Here is a 20,329-nt window from a genome sequence, read left to right as displayed (position 1 = left end):
TTCAAAATTTTGCCACTTATGGAATTGCCTCTACTTAACTGCTGCCAAAATCCTTATCCATATCTGTGTCATTTTAATTTTTCCAATGCCCTCCTATTTTTTCATTAGGCGGGTAACTGACACATGTGGAAACCCATCGCCATGCTTAAGAGTATCCAGACCAAACTAAGAGTTCCATGCATCCCACCTCCATGGAAATTCCTATGTATTTGAATTTACTGTGCATTTTCTACTTGGAGGGTTGCAGCTGCTTGTTTAATTCCAGAGAGATTCAGACTTGGGCTGGCAGGAACCAAGGTTTAGGGACCCTGTAGTATCCATTGGGGTACTGCTGGAGTTTAGCCAGCTGTACCACAAAGCTTACCATTGAAAGCACTGTCTGGCAAGCGTTCCCTCTGTTTGCCCACCTAAGACCTCCCTACCTGTTAGGGTCATGGCTTGCAGGGTTAACAGGAGCTGAGTTAACAAGAATCCCTGACCCAGTAACTGGTCTGCCCTTCCAAGTCCTACTGATGAGCCTGGCTGGCTGGGTTGTCATCAATAATGCCCTGGAGTTCTGCAGACCTGCCTGGCTAACAGGATTTCCACAGAGGGTTCACTCGATTCTGAGTCTTTTCCAGCCCTATTCTCTGGCTTGTACCCTTCACAATTGATCTATTATTTGCTCTACCTTCTCTGACCCATTATTAGTGATTATGCCTTCAGCTAATGTGCCGTATCCTCAAATTTGTTTCCAAAACCACTTTGCTTTGATGCGTCTTTGCCTCCCTTTAAAACCCTTTCAGAATGTATCTCTTGAGCGTTTGCTCAAAACCTTTAAATCTCCATCTCCTGTTTGGTGCTTGCCATCATATCTTTCTAAGCTTCAAGATAATTGTGTGATAAATGCTGTGCAAGTGCAAGTTATTGCAGGTATCAAAACATATTGTTTCCAAATTCTCAAACTGTTGCTATTTCTTCACCCCTTGAAATTAAAAGTCAAGAGAATTTCATTTCAACAAAATGTTTGACTTATCCTTGAGTTCCTAATTATATTTTTGAAATATGATGTTTTTAACATCTACTTTATACTGTTCACATTGATTCAGTTTAATTTGGTTTTGAGTTGTGAAGCCATTTGCACTGGAGCCTACTTGCCAAGGCCACATAGAAGAAGGTGATTTCACCCAAAATTAGTATAAATGCAGGTAGTGCAAATTAACTTATCCTCTGCTGATCATGGATCTTGACAGGTTTTGGCTGAACTGTTACGGGTATTAGTTATTAAATATTTTGTTTATTATTCATACAAAGATATACGCTGGAATATAGATAATTCCACTAACTCTTTCAGAATTTGTACCTAATAACTTGAATTTAAAATACATAATTAAGGGGATTGGTTAGCATGTGATCATTTCATCTTTGAGATCCGGATTTGAAGGTTGGAATCCCACTCAGAACTGGTGGAACAAAGGACTTTCTTTGTTTGCTGTGAGGATACCGCTTAAAATGAAATTGGACAATCTAAATCTAATTACTATAACACAAAGCTTCCCTGAATTCAGAAACAGTTACATTTATTTAGAGAAAGTAGAAATATTATATTGTTATTAGAGGAGTGGGGAGAGAATGTGGTGAGATTAATGGTTATGATACATTTTTGGAGCAAAGTAGTTTATCTTCCAGTTGGCCTTGTTACACATTGACAGAGTGCCTGAAATGGCAATGAGCTCCATTCCCCAGTGCCAATATCACGGTTTGATTTTTGTAAAACATTAAATATTATTCTTTAATGTTACCATCCCTCTTGTCTTCCCATAAGAAATTTCCATTCACATGCAGACTGCAATCAATATTGTGTCAAACAGCCATTTCCACAATTTTCTCCTACGTTGCTTTTGTGCAGACTACTTGCTGTGAAATATCTTGTGTTTATTTACCTTTTGACATGTAACAAATGTCTTTAAAATTGAAGATGGAAATAAAATGTAGCAATGGATTTGACAAGTTGAATTGTATTTGACTTAAATTATTTATTTGCCTGTGTTTATCAGCTCCAATTAACAGAGAATGAGAGGAGTCAGTGGGAACTGGAAAAGACGCAACTCCAACAGAACATTGAAGAAAACAAAGAAAGAATGCTAAAATTGGAAAGCTATTGGATTGAGGCGCAGACACTATGTCACACTGTCAATGAACATCTGAAAGAGACACAGAGTCAGTACCAAACCTTGGAGAAGAAATACAACAAAGCCAAGAAATTGATTAAAGATTATCAGCAGAAGTATGTCATCTTTTTAAAAAATAATGAACAGAAAACTGAGAATGACCACCTTAACCTGAAAAGCTTTATTGTTTTTTTCCAGGGAAATTGAATTTGTCAAGCGCCAGGATACTGACAGAAAGAAATTTGAAGAAATTGAAAATGTTCATGCAGCAGAAGTTAAGAAACTTCAAAGCAGGGTAATAAACTCATTTTAGCAGTTATTTCTTCATATGATTTGTTGGAAAATAGCTCCCTAATGGTTGTATGAAATTAAAATTAGCTGGTGGACATTGGTAAATGCTCCTAATTTGAAATGATGTTTGTTTGTTCAACAATAATGTTATATTCTGATTTACCAAACTTCTACATTTTGTTCAAGATCTTATTTTTATTACCTGATGAATATAATTGTTATTGTTTGGTCAGCTGGTTGTCTGACACATGTGGAAACTCCTCACCCTGCTTAAGAGTACCAAACTAAACTACTGGGAGTTCCACATATATATGGAAATTTACGTGGAATTATATAAAACGATAAGGCACAGAAACAGGCCATTCATCCCAGCTAGTCTATTTTGTTGTTTATACTCCATACAAACCTGCACCCTTTCTATAATCCTCTATTCCTTTCTCCCTCATGTATGCATCATTTTCTCTTTAATACGTTGATGATTTTTGCTTCAACATTCTCACCATCCTCTGCGTAAAGAAGTTCCTTCTAAACTGCCTCTTAGGTGTATACTAGCTATCTTATATTTATTCCCTCTCATTTCAGAGTTAACAACAAGTAGAAACTGCCCACATTACTGAATCCTTTTATAATCTTAAGCACCTCTATCAAATCTGTTTCTGGATGTCTGGTATGGAGTGCATACTCTCTGATGGACGTAGCTTGCTTAACTAATCCCAGAGAGTTTAGGTGCAGGTTGGCAAGAGCTAAGGTTTAGGGACACCACTGTGAACAGTTAAGGCACTGTTGGAGTTTAGCCAGATAAAACTTGTCATTGTGAACATTGACTTGTGAGCTTCCTGCTTGTCCAGCTCAGACCACCGTAGAGCCGAGTGGAAAGAATCTCTTTCCCCAGTTACTGGTCTGCTCTTCCTCCAGTTCGCTAGGCTGGCAAGTCCATCTTTGGCAGTGTTTAAACCAGTTGAATTGTGGATTTGCTTGGCTAAGGAACTGGACTAATGACACTGCCACAGAGGATTGGCTGGATTCCAATATTCCATTGTCAAACATGTCACCGTGGAGCCAGTGCAATCCCAGGCATACACTTTGTTATCCCTAAAATAAAATACAGTGGAAGTCACTTAAGATGTCCTTTCTAAAAACAATAGAATTAATTGGGACTAAGCAGTGCAGGAACTCTAATAATATAATTTCATCTCTTGGATAGCACTATAGGTCCATATAACAATAAAACTGCATTGATATACAGTGCAACCCTATTCTAATGCTTCATTTTAATGTAAATTCACTTTTACGTGGGTTGCACTGTGAACTCATTTATTGTGCAAGCATTTGCTTCTGGCTTTTCTTGCTCAAATCACCAACTTCTGGGTTCATTAGGTTGCCATTAACATCACTTCCTGCTTTGTAAAATAAATGCCTCAAAGTGCTTTACAAAGTATAGTTGATTAGAAATGAAAAGAATCTTATATAGGAAAACACAGAAGCAAATCTGCATTGGCAATCCCATAAACAATAAGCTGAGCAACCAATTAATATGAAAAAAATAATTTGAAGGTAAATTTGGCTTAAGACTGGATTTACGTCACATTGGGGCATTGCAGAAGGAATTGTGTTGGTTCAAAATTGTTGGCTGGGTTATTGGATGGGGTCAAGACAATATCTGACATTATAATTGCCAGTCCAAAGCATTACAATTACTCAGTCTACTGTGTTCTGGAGTCTTTTCGAACTCATACATGAGCGGCAATTGATTTCATTTCTTCTCTCTCAATTCCCCCTTCCCCTGCCAATGGATTATCAACACCTTGCATCTTCCATTACTGTTTTCAAAATCTTCTAAAGACCTATCGTTTTCACTATTTCTTCAGTCACCTTACTCCCAACACCGCTCCATCCCTTTTCCCCATCACACTCATAGTCCCACTCCAGCTCTATTGGGCATTTTTTGACACATTATCCTAGGTGAAACGGTATATTTTTATCGTACCACATTTTGCCCCCACCAAGAATTCATAAAATTAATTTCCTACAGTGCTAAGTAGACTTGTGAATCAATTAAGCAAAGGCTAGTTTGGAGAATACCAACAAACTGGGTTGTACATTCCAAATGGATGTTTACTTTGAAAGTTAATGGAATACCTTAATTTAGATCATTTTGCCTTTAGTAATATGACTCTTCTTTTTCTAGGTTGCAGAACTGGAAATTGAACTCCAAAAACTAACTAGGACTAATGGGACTCAGATGAATAACAACAACAACATCTTTGGAGGGGAGCAGGACAGGAGATCATCCTTCGTGGATACAAAGAGAGGAGCCCCGTCTGAAGCAATCGATGGCTTGCCGAGAATGCAGCAGACTTACCTAGATGGTTCGGTTCAAGGTGGGGGGAGGGGTCTGATATAAATTGATTGTTTTTCACTTATTTATTCCTTTCCTAAGCTGATTGAAGTTGGTCAGATTGCCCATTACTTTTCAGGGTCCACTTAAGATTATTAGTAGCAACAGAGCTAGAATATAAAGTGAGGATAATTTTCCAGTTGTACAATTATATTCCTGCATTAGACATGAAATTACCTCTAAAATAGGGACTTTTCAGTCTCTACATTGAAAGCTTAAAGCTAAGGGCAAGAAATTCCTCAAATTTGTAAAGTTAACAATTTTGGCTGCTATAAAACTGAATCCCCTGTTAGTGTATATCATCCATGTCATACAAATTTCTCACCCTGAATGTTCTCTTTAATCTTTGCTGCTTTCAAATTATGCATTTATCTATGATTTAGATCAGATATCATAAACCATGTGAACTGTACCTGGTTAAACTCACCAATAAAATAGATAAACCGTATAAGTTTGTTTGTGTGTTAAAAACAATTACAGTTGATTATATGGAATATGGCATGTTGATATTAACTAAAGAGAGTGAGTTGAAAAGGTGTAAAATGATAAATACTTTGTTTATATATAGGAGGCAAGAGAGAAATTAAGAGATGTCAACTTGGCTTAGTTGGCACTGGTCAAAAGGCTGTGGGTTCAAGCTGAACTTTGAGCTCATAGTTTAGGCTGACATTCCAGTGCAGTGCTGATGTTATGTCCATTGTCAATTAGCTGTCCTTCAGATGAAATGTTAAATTGTCTGTTCAGTTAAATGTTAAAAATCCCATCAAACAATTTTGGGGGAAAAAATTAGTTTTTCCCTACTTCCTGACTGGCAATGCACCAGATAAATTGGTTATTCAGTTCATGGCTGTTCGCAAATTGACTGCAATGTTTTCCAATGAAAAACAGGCTCTACAGCACTACTCCCTGTAAAGTGTTTCAAGATATTTCACTCTACAGGCACTATATCAAAATCAAGGATTATTATTCGATGTGGAGAAATTCTCACATATTGGATAGAAGGACAGTTGAAAATTGCTGATGGAAAAAATAAGATTTTTTTAAAGAAAGAGGGAGTTTCTTGGAAACAGGTTTAGCAATGGAAATATGCATTGTATTTGAGGTTACAGGAAAAAGTGATGCCAAGAATGTTGATAGATATGAAAGGCTTGAAATTGGGGCAGTCATATGTAAGGCGGAAGCTATTGTATAGACGTGTATATATTAAAACAAATCGAAGAAACTTTTTTTTACACTTGAAAATAAGATTCTACTATCTCACTGAAAGAGATTAAAGTTTAATGGTAAAGCCACTGGAATATAAGAGGAACAAAGGTTGTGTCCACTGAGAGTGTGTGATCTAAAGGAAGTTAAGCAAGTGAAATAACCATGAAGTTGCATAATGAGTGGAGAAAAGGTAGTAGAGAAAACATTGCCTGGTTAATTCTTGAGCTGATATAAAAAGAGTTTTGAGAGTTTTAATTAACAGTATGAGAAAATTAGAGAGAAATCTAGATAACCATCAATTAATGATGGAAAAACATAAGATGGGAACTTCTCCAGAAATAAGTGGTGCGAAATCCTGTTAAACACTTCGTAAATGTGCAGAAACATGATCGATATTTGCACACAGCAAGGTCCCATGAACAACCATGGCAATTTTATTAGGAGTGCTGTTGGCCTTCTGTTTTTCAATAGTATCAAGGAAACTCTAGAATCCCCCCCGAGGACAGATAGACGATGCCTCGGTTTAACGTTTCATCTGAAGGACGGCACCTCTGACAATACAAACCTTCTCCAGTACTGTTCCTTAGTGTCCAACCAGGAGCTTGAATGATGGGGCTAGTATTTAAGCCAAGCTAATATCCTTAACACAAAATTTTCTTTTCCTAAGTCAACCCTGATTTTGTTTTGTATTTTTTATAGTTTCGTGATTATTAAATTGTTGTTCACTGACTTTATTTTGATTGTATAGCTAATGTTATTTTTGTTTGAAAAGTGTGGAACTACAGCATTCCAATGATACTGCACGCACATTGTTTTCCTAGGTGTTTCTGGCCATGTTATTTATAATCCAGAATTATGTGTTGAGCTTGGTAACTATCCTCTATGGAACAAAAAAGCACAGTGCTACAATATTAAATTATACATTTCATTGAATGGTTAAAGATTAAAAAAGGCTACTTTCAGTCCTTTCTAAAACTGGCAACAACCTAAGAAATTAGCAGGACAGAAATAAACCACAATAGCTCCACACTATTTCTGCTTTATAAAGAAATGGAAAACAATATGTTGTTGTTCAAAGGATACCAGGAGCTTCCGAATGTTCTTTGTATTCCTTCAAATTCATAGTGTGATAATCAGCATTGCCGTTAAGAAATAAGCCCTATAATTTTTTTTAGGATTTAATAAAACGATTGTTATAGGCAGGTACAATTTCATATGGTTTGTAGGATCTGAACTGTACTGTAAAAAAGCTTATTTGTGTGTCTGTCTATCTCCGTGTGTAGATATGTTAACACAAAGAACACCAGGAATTAGCTTCAGAATACATAAATACTGTAAGAAACTTCAGTGCAATGTAAAGAGAAACAAAAGAAAACAATTGTTAATCTAAAGATTTAAAAGGAAGGGAAGCATGGAACACCCAAAGATTGAAGAGCTGACAACTTCATGCACCAAAGAAGACTTTAAAAATAGGCCTACTGATATTTATCCCCTATGGTAATTCAATATTTGGGTTAACATCACTGATACCTGTAAAACAAATCCAGCAGAATGAATTGTGCTATGAGATTAAGATTTACCCATCTCACAAGATAACTGCAAAATGTGCAGTGGTGGTTGCTGCACACATCTCCCTTCCCTTTGCTAATTTTATTATTCAGTTTCATTGTAAGACTCATGTAATGTGAATTTATGTGACTTTAATTAGTTTGTGGCTCAGTTGCAACTTTCTTTACTTTTTGCCAAATTGCAATAAATGCATTAGATTTATGATCGATGGAGATTACCTGGAGCTAATCTGAGTGGGCAACTGGGTGTTATGGTCCTGACGCATACCTGTCATGGAAATTTTAACATTCTGCTGAATTAAATACAAACCTTCTGAAACATAGTTCCTGAAAAATATCAGTTGTAGATGCAAAAGAAAAGGTTCTGTTACCCGACCTCTGAAACCAAGAGTTAAACAGGGAACAGGTTCTGGCAAGCAGTGATTTAAAAAAAGTTAAATATGATTGAGTGATAATGATGTGGCAACCAGTACAGGCTTGAGTGACCTTTTTGCTCTTCTATTACATTGCTTCCACCACTGGGGATGTCTGCATATTAGATATGTCAACCCAACGTTTTGTTCCCATTTTTCTTTTCAGTCACAGAAAGCCACAAAAATTGAGCTAAAAATGAAAGAACAGAATAAAGCACCAAATAAATGATAAAAAGATGAATGTAATAACCTGTCTTAATCTTAAAATATATACACAGAATAGATTTTAAAAAATGGAGTTTGATTATTAAAACAAGGGAACTTGTCTCTTTGTTTTTGAGTACCCAACATGCTCGTTGGTCTATTAAAGATTTGGGTTGTACTGCGCTCACTATCCACACCTTTGCTCATCACCAGGCCAGGTTTTACAAGCAAAACCTGTTTTCTGTTTACAAACACTATTTTAAAAATTAAATCTGGAAAAAGCCAAAAGTTGTTGGCCAACAGTTTATTTTTACCTGAAGTTCACAAAGCCTTTTCATAAAGAGCGCTGATGGCTATATGAGCACAACAATGAAATCAAACATCAAGGTTTTTAATATTACAAAAATAATAATAATAATTCTTGCATTTGATATAGTCTTTGAGACATCTCAAAGCGCTTTACAGTATATACTGTAAAGGGATTTGACTGTATATTTTGTGGGCGAAACGTGGCAGCCAATTGCACATAGCAGTGTCCCACAAACAGTCGTGGATTGAAGTGACCAATTTTTTTTAAGGAATTAATACCCGCAGAAAAGCGATCCGCCAATCGACTAACAGCCGGGTTCCTACTTATTGCTAGGTAAACAGGCATGTGGAGTAAGGAAACTTGCCCAACATTACACCCTGCCAGGAATCGAATCCAGGTTTCTCGCTTGCGAGGCGAGTGCTCTAACCACTGACCTACATGACTCCACAAATACTTAGGTTCATAGAGAGAAAGAGACTTCTGGATATCATTAACATCCAGAATCTTTGCAATTTCTGATGGCACAGAGGTCATATTTCAGAACAAATTCAATCTTTTTGGGTCAATAAAATTGGACACTTGTAGCTCAGTGGTTAGAGCATTTGCCTCGCAAGCAAGAGACCTGAGTTTGATTCCCGGCAGGGCGAAACATTGGGAAAGTTTCCTTACCCCTCACATCTCTGTTTACCTAGTAGGAACCTGGTTGTTAGTCAATTAGCGGATAGCTTTTCTGGGGATAATTCCTTAAAATAAATAAAATTGGTCATTTCAATCCACGACTGTTTGTGGGACACTGCTGTGCGCAATTGGCTACCACGTTTCGCCCACAAAATATAGTCAATTCCCTTTACAGTATATACTGTGAAGCGTTTTGAGATGTCTCGAAGACATGATAAGGCATTATATCAAATGCAAGGATTATTATAATGAATAAATATGACTATTTTTAAAGTTTGTGACCAGTCTGGAACAGATCATGCCAGGCAGTATTTGTTGCAGATTCAGTAATACCTGTTGGTATAATCTATAGAAACACTGGAAAGGCACAATAAAATTAAGTGAGGGAAAATAACCATAAATAGAGCTGCAACAAATTTAAATCTGGATTCTAACAATCATGACAGTAAAAGTTTTTTTTAAAAAAATGTTATTTTGTACTGTATTTGAGTACATTATCTTTTGAAAATTTACTGAGGGAAATATTCTTCCTATGAGTGTTGACATCTCACCATTTTTAAGTCAGGAGCAGAAAGAATATGTGTTTATCATTCATCACAATGTCCATTCCAACAGTACCTTTGAGGCTAAACACTAATACGTTGCCTTTCCTGGAAAGATAACGTGACAAATGCTAAGCAGGAAGCGGCCAACATGGGAGGCTTGTATTTTGGAACAAATTCAATCTTTTTGATTCAATAAAATTGGAGTCCTGTAGCTCAGTGGTTAGAGCACTCGCCTCGCAAGTAAGAGACCTGGGTTTGATTCCTGGCAGGGCGAAACGTTGGGCAAGTTTCGTTACTCCACACACCTCTGTTCACCTAGCAGTAAGTAATCGTGTGAGATTTTTATTTTTAAAATTAAATTTGAGATGAGTGCCTCAAATTGTAGGTTCTTATCTTAAATTATTACTTCTATTCAACTGGCAACAGGATTGAAACTCAAAGGAAGAAATAAGATGAAATCAAACAACATTGAAGAATTGTTTGACAGGAGTAAAGTACTGGACAGGAAAATCCAACGTATTATGGATAATACTAAATGTTCTGAGAAACTGATATAAAATGTATATTATCACTGAATATAGCAGTGTTCAGTGTGAACTAACATTTCTAGTTTCACATAACACTTCTTAATATACTGAATGGTGACTTGGTGACAACAGCCCACATACCTTCTCTTCTGACATTGATTATGAAATATAATTTTCTGAGAACTCTTAAGATTTAAACCAGAAAATAATTATTAAAGGAAAAATATGTACTTACCAAACTGCCTAAGGACCAAAGAAACCACTTGCTTACTGCTTCATATATGAAAATTCAACATGGCAGCAGATTGTATCTGAAGTTCAGAGCAAGCACTTGGGAAAGGGTTTGGGGATGGGTAAAAGAGAGAGAGAGAGAGACACCCTGTCAATTATTCTTGTGGCTAGTCATTGTATCATCAGGTTTCATATGAAGTTAGGATTGTTAATTTGCCACTAATGGTGATTATTATTGCAGGCTTTAACATTAAATTATCTCACACAATAAATTTCACTCTATGTCTTATTTGTAAGCAGATTTTTTGAATGATTTCTGTTCTGGGAATATTGATGGTTAGGTTGTATTTCAAATGCAAATATGCAGAATAAGTGAATTTCTCCTAAATTGGTGGAAGGCGCCTTATTACAATTGAATTAGTAAAAGTGGAAATAAATCACAGCATTTCCATCTGGTGTAGGAAATTTCAGTAACTTAGTTTAGTGCCAATTCCAATTTATACTTAAAAATATTTTATGAACAGAGCTTGAGAAATGCTCACGTAAAATGTATCATACACCTGCACTCGGTAATCAAGGGATTAACTTCTCAGCAATGTAATTAAGTATAAATAGGTACTATAGTGTTAAGTGATTGAACTTTGCTCGAGTGGATAAAAGTCAAAGATATATAATAAAAGCATAAATATTTGAGCCATCAAGGTCCATAAAATGCTAAAGGGTAGGTGATAGCAGATTTATAAATGGTTTCTTAATATATTATCAGTGATTAATTCTCAATGTTGCTATGGATTGTTAGTAAAACTGAAGGGGGAAGTGATGTTTTACATGGTAGTACAGTATTTTTTAGTGCACTTTGGCAATGATTGTGCATAATGGGGTGTGAAATTCTAGTTGTAGGATAGTGGAGCCTTGCTATCCACATATCAGATTATCTACCACAATTTCTAACTGCAGGGAGGCAGCACAGGGTGAGCACAGGAAGCTCGGAGTGGATGTGGTGGGGCTGCAACATGAACGGGCCAAGCTGGAGATCATGCAAGAGGTGGTGTTGAGACTTGCTCCCAAGCTTAGATTCATGTGAGTGCAGCCTGGGGGCTACAGTCGCTCTGTTTGATAGATCCTCAAAATTGCTCCATAGTCAATTAAACTAGGAATTCAGATCTGTTAAACTTACAAAATGCACTTTTTCTAACAAAATATTGTCAAATATATTCGAAAATGAGTTCACAATGATTGATTCACAAAAGTGCAGGCAAAGCATAATATATTTCTTGGATATCATAAGTCTTTCAGTAGATCCTAAGGAATAAATGGCAGGATTGTAAATGGCATGGTTAAATAGTGAGGAGACGTTTCCTGTGTTCTTAGAAAGACGATCAACTACAGAAATATGTGCTCTTCAGATGCACTAAGATTACACTGGCAACTTCTCTATAGTGTAAAATCTCAATATTTACAATAAGTAGATTATTTCAGCTTGCCATCTCCTTTTCTGATAGCTATTACAAGGATCCATATTGTACTTCAACAACAACAACTTGCATTTATATAGCACCCCTCATGCAGGATAGGGTCAGACACTCAATAAGCAGCAATTGTAGGTCTATGTAACCTAAGTTTAGATTAAATTGAATCAATTGTAGAATTCAACATTACAGTAGTTATTCATCCAGGAAGTTTCACTTTGTTTTCACAAAGATAAAATGTTTATATGTTGCCAGGAAAGTAGTTTGTTGATAACGACTATCTTTTAATTATCTACAGAAGGTGTTGAAACATCAGCCATGAAGACAGGCGACGCAGATGAGGTTTTTGGTAAGTTTCTTGTTCTTCCAGTAGACATATCCAAGCAGCTCTCAACAGGAACACCTGCCCCCTTTCCATACTCTGCGTCTTTTTATAAAATGCATAATTTCTTGCATTTGCAAGATTAATCTGCAGAATGTTGAAACCTACATTCCTATAGTAAACGTCCTTCAAAACTAATGAAAACAAATGACAACCTCCTCCTATGGCTTAGTGCCACCGAAAACCTCATTCACACCTATGTTAGCTTCTCTCTAAACACCCTCCTCGCTAGTCTCCCTAGTTCCACATCCATAAGCCCCAGCTAATCCAATATTCCTCCAACCTACATCCCCACCCACACCAAACTCTGCATGCCCAAAGCCCCAGTCCTTGCGAGGCTGCACTGCCGCTCTTCCGCCCAACAGATCGACTTCATAGTCTTCACCCTCACTTATAAATCCCTTCATGCCCTTCAACTCCCTATCTCTTATCCCACTCAGCCTACTCCACTCAGCTAATTCAGGCCTCGCACGAATACCTCTTAGCTGCATTGTGCCACCTACAGAGGCCGAGCCTTGAACTACTACATCCCTAATCTCTGGAACTCCTTCCCTTTATCCCTCTCTTGCCTTTTCCATCTATCTTTAAATCCCATCTAAAAAACTACCTCACAGCCTAATAAAATGGATGGGGGTTAGGGACCAAAACTGAGTTTCTTTGAGTTTGGAGCAGCTAGGAGACTGACCTCTCTGAAATTTGTTATTGCTGCATGTGTTAATTATTTATTAAATTATTGTTAATCTTTTACAATGACTGGTTATTGATGCCATACCAAATCCCATGACAATATTTGATTTATCTTGCAATGAGACATAGATTTACAGTTCTATATTTTCAATTACCTTTGTTTTATATTGAACAGGAACATTGAACATTCATTTACATTAAAAACGTATCAATTTTATTTTCAGATTTTAATGAGGCAGTGCCTGAGACAGAAAGACTGGACAGCAAAGTGCTGAAGGCTCGAGTTCAGCTCTCAGGCAAATCGAAGAGACATCGGCCCTCCAGGTCAAGGCTGCACGACAGTGTTAGTTCAACGGATGGGGATGACAGTCTTGAGCGCAAGGTAAAAGACCATAACTTTTAAGAAGTATTTATATTGTGTATGAAGTTTTGAACTGTACTTAAGGAAAAGGAAACTTGTGTCCACACGTTTACAACATGTTAGATTTTTCAATCCACATTTTAAAACTTTATTAATATTATGTTTGAAAGAACCCTGTAGCTGTCCTGTAGCTCAGTGGTTAGAGCACTCGCCTCACAAGCGAGATACCTGGGTTTGATTCCCGGCAGGGCAAAACCTTGGGCAAGTTTCTTTACTCCCTCAAGAAAATAATAATAATAATTTGGTCACTCAATCAATGACTGTTTGTGGAACATTGCTGTGCGCAATTGGCTGCTGCGTTTCGCCCACAAATATACAGTCAATTCACTTTACAGTATATTCTGTTAGGCACTTTGAGACATCTAGAAGATGTGAAAAGCGTTATATAAAATGCAAGGATTATTATTATTACTGTTATAACCCTGATATCATAGTTGCTGATCCTGATCACGTGCCTGTAAGGTACCAAACAATAAATTTAGATAGGTCAAGGCATCAGGGCGAGACTGGAACAGCTTACCAGACAGCATCTCTGAGGGCTTTGATATTGTACTGATTTCAGAAACCGCTAGATGCTATAATAGAAAAACTGTAGGATTGGTGTTATGGAAGCATGAGATAATATGGTACTAAATGTCTTTATGTGAACATTGAGACGTCTCGAAGATGTGATAAGGCGCTATATCAATGCAAGGATTATTATTATTATCTTTTAGATGCCACTCAGTGGCCAATTTTAGTAAATACAACTTCAGGTGCAAATTGCTTTGTGGGTTTCTTACCTCCCTTCCCACTCCCAATGTGTAAGTTCAAATCGCCTGAAGTTGCACTGAAGAAAGATTATAGGAAAAATCTGTGCTTAAAATCTAAATTTGTTTATCAATGCTTATTTGACACCTCAACTGAAAATGAAGGCATTATGGAGTGGCACTATCTATACAAAGAAGTTAACTCCCTTTTTGTCCATACATGCAGAAATACAGAAAAGTTCCATGCCCCTGGTGGGATAGCTTTAATACAGAGAAAATGTAATTTTACTTAAATGTGTGTGATTTTAAGAAATTAGATACAAAGTGTCATATTGTGTCCAATATTTCTGTACTATGATGAACATTAGTTCTCTGAGGAAATTGGAGCAGTTCAGGAAGGTTGATTTAAATTCTAGAATTGCTTTGCCAACCAAATATTACCAGATACAAAAGAATTTTAATCATAATTATTTTTTGAAAAGCGGTAAATTTAAGTTGGTTTTAAAAACGGTGGACCAATAAATACCATTGCCTTTTCCAGGAATATTGTATTTTACAGGATTTTACCGGCCCCTCTCAAACCTCCCTTACCTATCCAAGGTCCTTGAGAGAGCTGTTGCCTCCCAGCTTCACTCTTTCCTCTTCTCCCACTCCCTCCATGAATCCCTCCAATCAGGTTCTGGTCAAGGTCACAAACGACATTCTGACCATGTGTGACCAGGGCTCCCTCCTCCTCCTCGTCCTTCTCAACCTCTTTGCCGCCTTTGACACTGTGGACCATTCAATCCTCCTCCACCGCCTCTCCTCCCACCTCAACCTTCAAGGTTCTGTCCTTGACTGGTTCAGGTCCAACCTTTCACACCACCTCCACTTCGTCGCAGCAAACGGTTTCTCCTCCAGCCCCCACACCATCTCGTGCAGTGTCCCTCAGGGCTCTGTCCTCGGTCCCCTCCTCTTCACCCTCTACACGCTCCCCCTTGGTGACATCATCTGCAGAAATGGGGTAAATTTCCACATGTATGTGGATGACACCCAACTCTACCTCTCTGCCTCCACCCTCAACTCCAGGACTACTGGTGTCCTGACCGACTGCCTGTCTGACATCAAGTCCTGGATGAGGGACAACTTTCTGCAGCTGAACCAAAGCTTTCCTGATTGGCTCGCACCAGCGCCTCCGCACCTCGGGCGTTGGCAGCATCAGCCTCCACGGCTGCACACTCAATCTAAGCCAGTCAGGAACCTGAATGTCTTGTTTGACCCTGAATTGTTCTTTCTCCCCCACATCCGCGCCATGACTGGCACTGCCTACCACCACCTCCGCAACATTGCCAGACTCCGCCACTGCCTCACCCCTCAGGCTGCCGAAACCCTCACCCACGCACTCGACACATCAAGGCTCGATTATAGGAACTCCCTCCTCATCGGCCTTCCCAGCTCTTCCCTTCACAAGCTGCAGATCATCCAAAACTCTGCAGCTCGTGTACTCTCACGCACCAGGCTCCATGACCCCATCACTCCCACCCTCGCCCGACTCTACTGGCTCCCCATCCCTCAGAGGATCGAATTCAAGATCCTCGTCCTCACTTTTAAGGCCATGCATTGGCCTTGTCCCCTCCTACCTCTCTGACCTGCTGACTCCCTCCCTCCGTTCAACGGGCTCCGGTCTGCTCAATGTCTCCCGCCCGACCCGCCCTACCATCGGTGGCCGGGCTTTCAGCCTCTCTGCCCCCACACTCTGGAACTCCATCCCTCGGTCCCCTCGCCTCGCTTCCTCCCTTGCCTCTTTCAGGGTGGTCTCAAGACCCTTCTCTTCGATTGTGCCTTTGGTCTCCCTCCCACCTCTCTGCCTTCCCTCACCACCCTCCCCCATGCTCGGGCCCCAACACCTGACTGTTCAGCGCTTTGGGACGTCCTCCCAACGTGAAAGGCGCTCTGTAAATGTAATTTTGTTGTTTTTTCTGTAAATTGCCTGCTGTGGCCAGTAATATTTCTCATCTAAGCTCAAAGCATTATCACTGACATTCATATCAATATTTGATATTCTTTATTATTCAGGAACTCACCTGACTTTTTTCATTATTTCTCCACTGCTTAAAGGCTTCAGACAGTTATGGAAGTCCCGTGCAAATTGCCAGATCTCCCCTCCCATTGTCACTGAGAACATGCTCACCAGCGTCCGATTCTGGGGCCTCTTCATTATCTCCAGTTGCTAGCAATACAGTCTTCACGTTTGATAATGCCGTGGGAAGCCGGGAAGAAGCTGCCCAGCATGTCTTGAGAGGAAAAGAGCAGTCTTCTCAAACCCCAACCTCATCACCTTCAAAATCTTGCAAGGATGCTGAAATCTCTCCACTGCATCAAGTAGACAAACAATTTAAAGCAAAAAGTCCTCAAGGTAAAAGTCATGGGTTCTTCCTACATGTTATTTTATTAGTTATTGTAATAGTAGTTAACAGTTACATTAATTGTTCATGAATATCTCAATGTCTGTTTTGCAGCAGAGTTTAAAATGAAGTAGATCTTTCTTTCACATCTGCTTGGTATGAACTCGTAATTTTTATTACCGTTGTCTGATAACCATGACTTAATAGAATGGTTAGATTTGTTTTTTTATTTTAAAATTAACTAATTGTCAGACCAAAAAAAACAATCTTTGAACCTAGAGTAGTGCCAAAGAGGTAGAGTTAGAGTAGAGGTACAGCATACATACGGAAACTAATCCCCCATTTGCAGATGACTTTACCAAGTAGCAGCATGTAGTTGGTGAATAGGAGAGAACCAAGCAGAAATAGGAGAAGATAGAGCCCTGGGCTACACCTGAGATGTCTGTACCATAATAGGTTTGTTTAACGAATGTAACAAGAATACAACTAATTATAATATGATAAATGATCAGTTTGGGAAGTTTAGAAAACAATGTTCTCAATGCACTACATTCATAATGACGTTTGCTTCTATTGAGTCACAGCAGTTGTATTTAGTCTATTGCTATTGCAATATCTGTGAAGAGCAGCATGGCAACATAATACTGGTAGGAACTTTTGTTCCACCCCCCATATTATTACCCTAAGTTCTGTGGGAGGAAATTAAATATGAAAGATGATGAATTCAAGTGCTACAAATGTCAGATCATGTACTTGAAATGCAAGAATGAATGATTGCAGATAATATTGTTGTGTTGGTAAATTACCAAAGAATTACTATTCTGAAATATAAACCACTTCTACATTGCATAATTTTTGTTGTTGTTTCCAGAAGATAGCAAAAGTGTCAATTCTCCAAAGGAAACCAGTCCTCCTCTCCAGAAAGAAAACATAAAGCGAAAATTTGATGATTTGGGGTAAGCTGCTCTTTATAACTCCCTTAGTTCATGAAAATATAGAATTGCATAATCTATTGGGTATTATGTGTCAAACTATGTCTATATCTTGTGTAATTTTTTTAAAGCATCATTTGGCTACTAAGCCACAGTAACTAAACAATTTCACTAGATTATGTTTTCAGAGAGTAAAAACCTTGTTTTTGATGGGAGAATATTATTTGTAAGCTATTTTTGTATCTCTATACAGATGGTTCTGTGAAGTTAATATTTTAAGTTTTCAAGGAATTCATATGGGAATTGGATAACCCTAAACCAATTTCTGTTTGGTAAATTGACTGAACATTTATGGAGTCCTGTAGCTCAGTGGTTAGAGCGCTTGCTTTGCAAGCAAGAGACCTGAGTTCAATTCCAGGCAGGGCGAAACCTTGGGTAAGTTTCCTTACTCCACACGCCTAATAATAATCCCTCCAAAACCAAAAACAATAATAAAATGGTTATTTTCAATCTACCACTGTTTGTGGGACATTGCTGTGCGCAATAGGCTGCCGCATTCGCCCACAAATATATAGTCAATTCACTTTACAGTGTGTTCTGTGAAGCGCTTTGGGACGTCCTCCTGACGTGAAAAGCGCTATATCAAATGCAAGGATTATTATTATTATTATTATTTAAAATATCATGAAATGTAATGTGAAATAAAAATTTACACTAGAGATTGGGCCATTCAACCCATTGTACAAGTAAATTATTGCACAAAGAAATCACTGTTCCATATCCGTTAGGTAAATCTTTACAGATAGCTATTTTGATCATTGGACATTGTGCCATAAATTTATTGCTACCTGACATGGGGCAAAGAAATGAAAAAATAGTTCCTGTATATTGTTTACATCTAGCAAGCACATAACGTGTGCCCAAATCAATTTATAGTCAAGATAAAAATGCAGGAGAAAGAAGGTTGGAATAACTTGATACATTATGCCTACACAATTTACACTGTAAGACCTCTTTACCATCATGAAATTCCAGGAATATCGTCTTGACGTATTTCCTTCGATCAATATATGAAAAATTCAAAAAGATCAAATACTGTATTCATCTGAATTTGGCATTTATGGACAAATACTGAAATAGTAGTGGAAAAACATGAATTTACATAGATTTATGAAGCTAGCATTAATGCAGATTACTTGCTTGTAATTCATCATAGAGTTACCCCACGAAGAACATCCAGTAAAGGAAAAAAAGAAAAGGAGAAAGAAAAAGAAACAAATAGGCTCTCCTCAGGAAGCAGGTATACTGAAGTGCTACAGGAAGGCAATACAATTCACCAAAGTTTGGCTTACAGATTTAATAAAATGTGGGGACAAAAATAGAAAAGTGTGCATTATCAATAAATTATTTTATATGTTTTACATTTTTACGTTCTATGATGTGATAGCTGTCTATATACTAAGTATTGCTGTCACATCATAGAAAATTCTGCCTTTGTTTGTCACGATGACTGAGCTCAAAAGTAGGCCCACCCGGTGCCATTTTTCTCCCCAACCTACGAATTGTGATATAGAATTGCTATTTTACAGGATACCAGCTTAATTATTTTTTCATCTGGTGAATTAACTTTGTATCCTGCTAACCTGAAGGCCACAAGTCAGAAAGTCTAACGTATTATATTGATAAATTATGGGCTTGCTTCAAACTTGGCCATTGTGATGAGAGATAAGAGGCACTCATGAACAATCAATACATTTTCTATGATGTGCTGATTATCACAAGCAAAGTTAGCAAATCACATGTTGCATTTTTTACTTCTATATTTTTAAAATAAGATCTTGGTCGACGAGCGACATCATTTTTAAAGGTATTTTTTGTGCCCCTCAATTTGATGGACAGGGTAGATTGATGAAGTGGAGGACTTGCAAAACAATTTGGAAGGATTCAAAAAGAATCAAAGATATATTTCTACTAGCTATCACTTTTTGTGTTATAAACATTCCAAGAAGCACAAATATCACTGAAGCCTACAGTTAGAATCACTCTTGAGTGTGTTTGTCCTTATTGGTTAAAATATCCAGGACATGCAAAACATCAGCAAAATATATAAACAAGAATAATAATAATAATCCTAGCATTTGATACAGTGTCTTATCACGTCTTTGAGCATCTCAAAGCACTTCACAGAACATACTGTAAAGTGAATTGAATGTATATTTTCAGAAAGGAAGAACTTGCATTTTTAACATGTTACAGGAATATTGAATTTGAGAAAGGCGTGTGAAGGCTTGCAAACTAATAATTGCAATACAAATTTACATTTATACAATGCCTTTCATGCTGGGAGGACGTCCCAAGGTACTGGGCAGTCCAGGGTTTGCACGCAAGCTAGTGGTAGGGGCCGAGGTGGTGGGAGCCCAGGGTCGGGGAGAATGATGGCCAAAAGAGGAAGGTCTTGAGGCAGACCTTAAAGGAGGTGAGGGAAGGAGTAAATCTAAGGGATTCTGGGATGGAATTCCAAAGAGTACCACCATCAGCAGTTTGGCTTTCAAAAGCTTTGAAATTGCTAATGGTGAGGCGGGTATGGTGGAGGACAAGAAGCAGGCCAGTGCCTGCTCAGCGGAGGGAATGGCCAGATTGGTAGGATTTGAGGAGGTCGAGAGGTATTGTGGGGCAAGATCATGGAGGTTGGACAGGGATCTTGAACATGATCCGCTGGGGGAGTGAAGCCAGGCGAAAATGGGGATGATAGACTTGTTGAGTCAATCTAAAATTGTTATATTT

At 38.1% G+C, this 20,329-nt stretch overlaps 1 protein-coding gene across 4 annotated transcripts in view; it reads left to right on the top strand.

Moving 5' to 3' along the window:
- ppp1r9a (protein phosphatase 1, regulatory subunit 9A) overlaps window positions 1–20,329 on the top strand; it is a 146,190-nt gene that overhangs the window by 108,132 nt on the left and 17,729 nt on the right. For all 4 annotated transcript variants that reach the window (XM_042332621.1, XM_042332618.1, XM_042332619.1 and 1 more), the window contains 8 exons: window positions 2,037–2,266; window positions 2,349–2,445; window positions 4,630–4,822; window positions 12,289–12,339; window positions 13,284–13,441; window positions 16,327–16,624; window positions 17,485–17,569; window positions 18,762–18,845. In XM_042332621.1, the coding sequence (XP_042188555.1) occupies window positions 2,037–2,266; window positions 2,349–2,445; window positions 4,630–4,822; window positions 12,289–12,339; window positions 13,284–13,441; window positions 16,327–16,624; window positions 17,485–17,569; window positions 18,762–18,845 (1,196 nt within the window). The remainder of the gene's footprint in view (window positions 1–2,036; window positions 2,267–2,348; window positions 2,446–4,629; window positions 4,823–12,288; window positions 12,340–13,283; window positions 13,442–16,326; window positions 16,625–17,484; window positions 17,570–18,761; window positions 18,846–20,329) is intronic.

Source organism: Callorhinchus milii, unplaced genomic scaffold, assembly GCF_018977255.1.
Source record: "Callorhinchus milii isolate IMCB2004 unplaced genomic scaffold, IMCB_Cmil_1.0 Scaffold2, whole genome shotgun sequence".
Lineage (NCBI taxonomy): Eukaryota > Metazoa > Chordata > Chondrichthyes > Chimaeriformes > Callorhinchidae > Callorhinchus > Callorhinchus milii.
The sequence above is the reverse complement of the archived record's forward strand: the minus strand, read 5'-3'. Positions and strand labels throughout refer to the sequence as shown.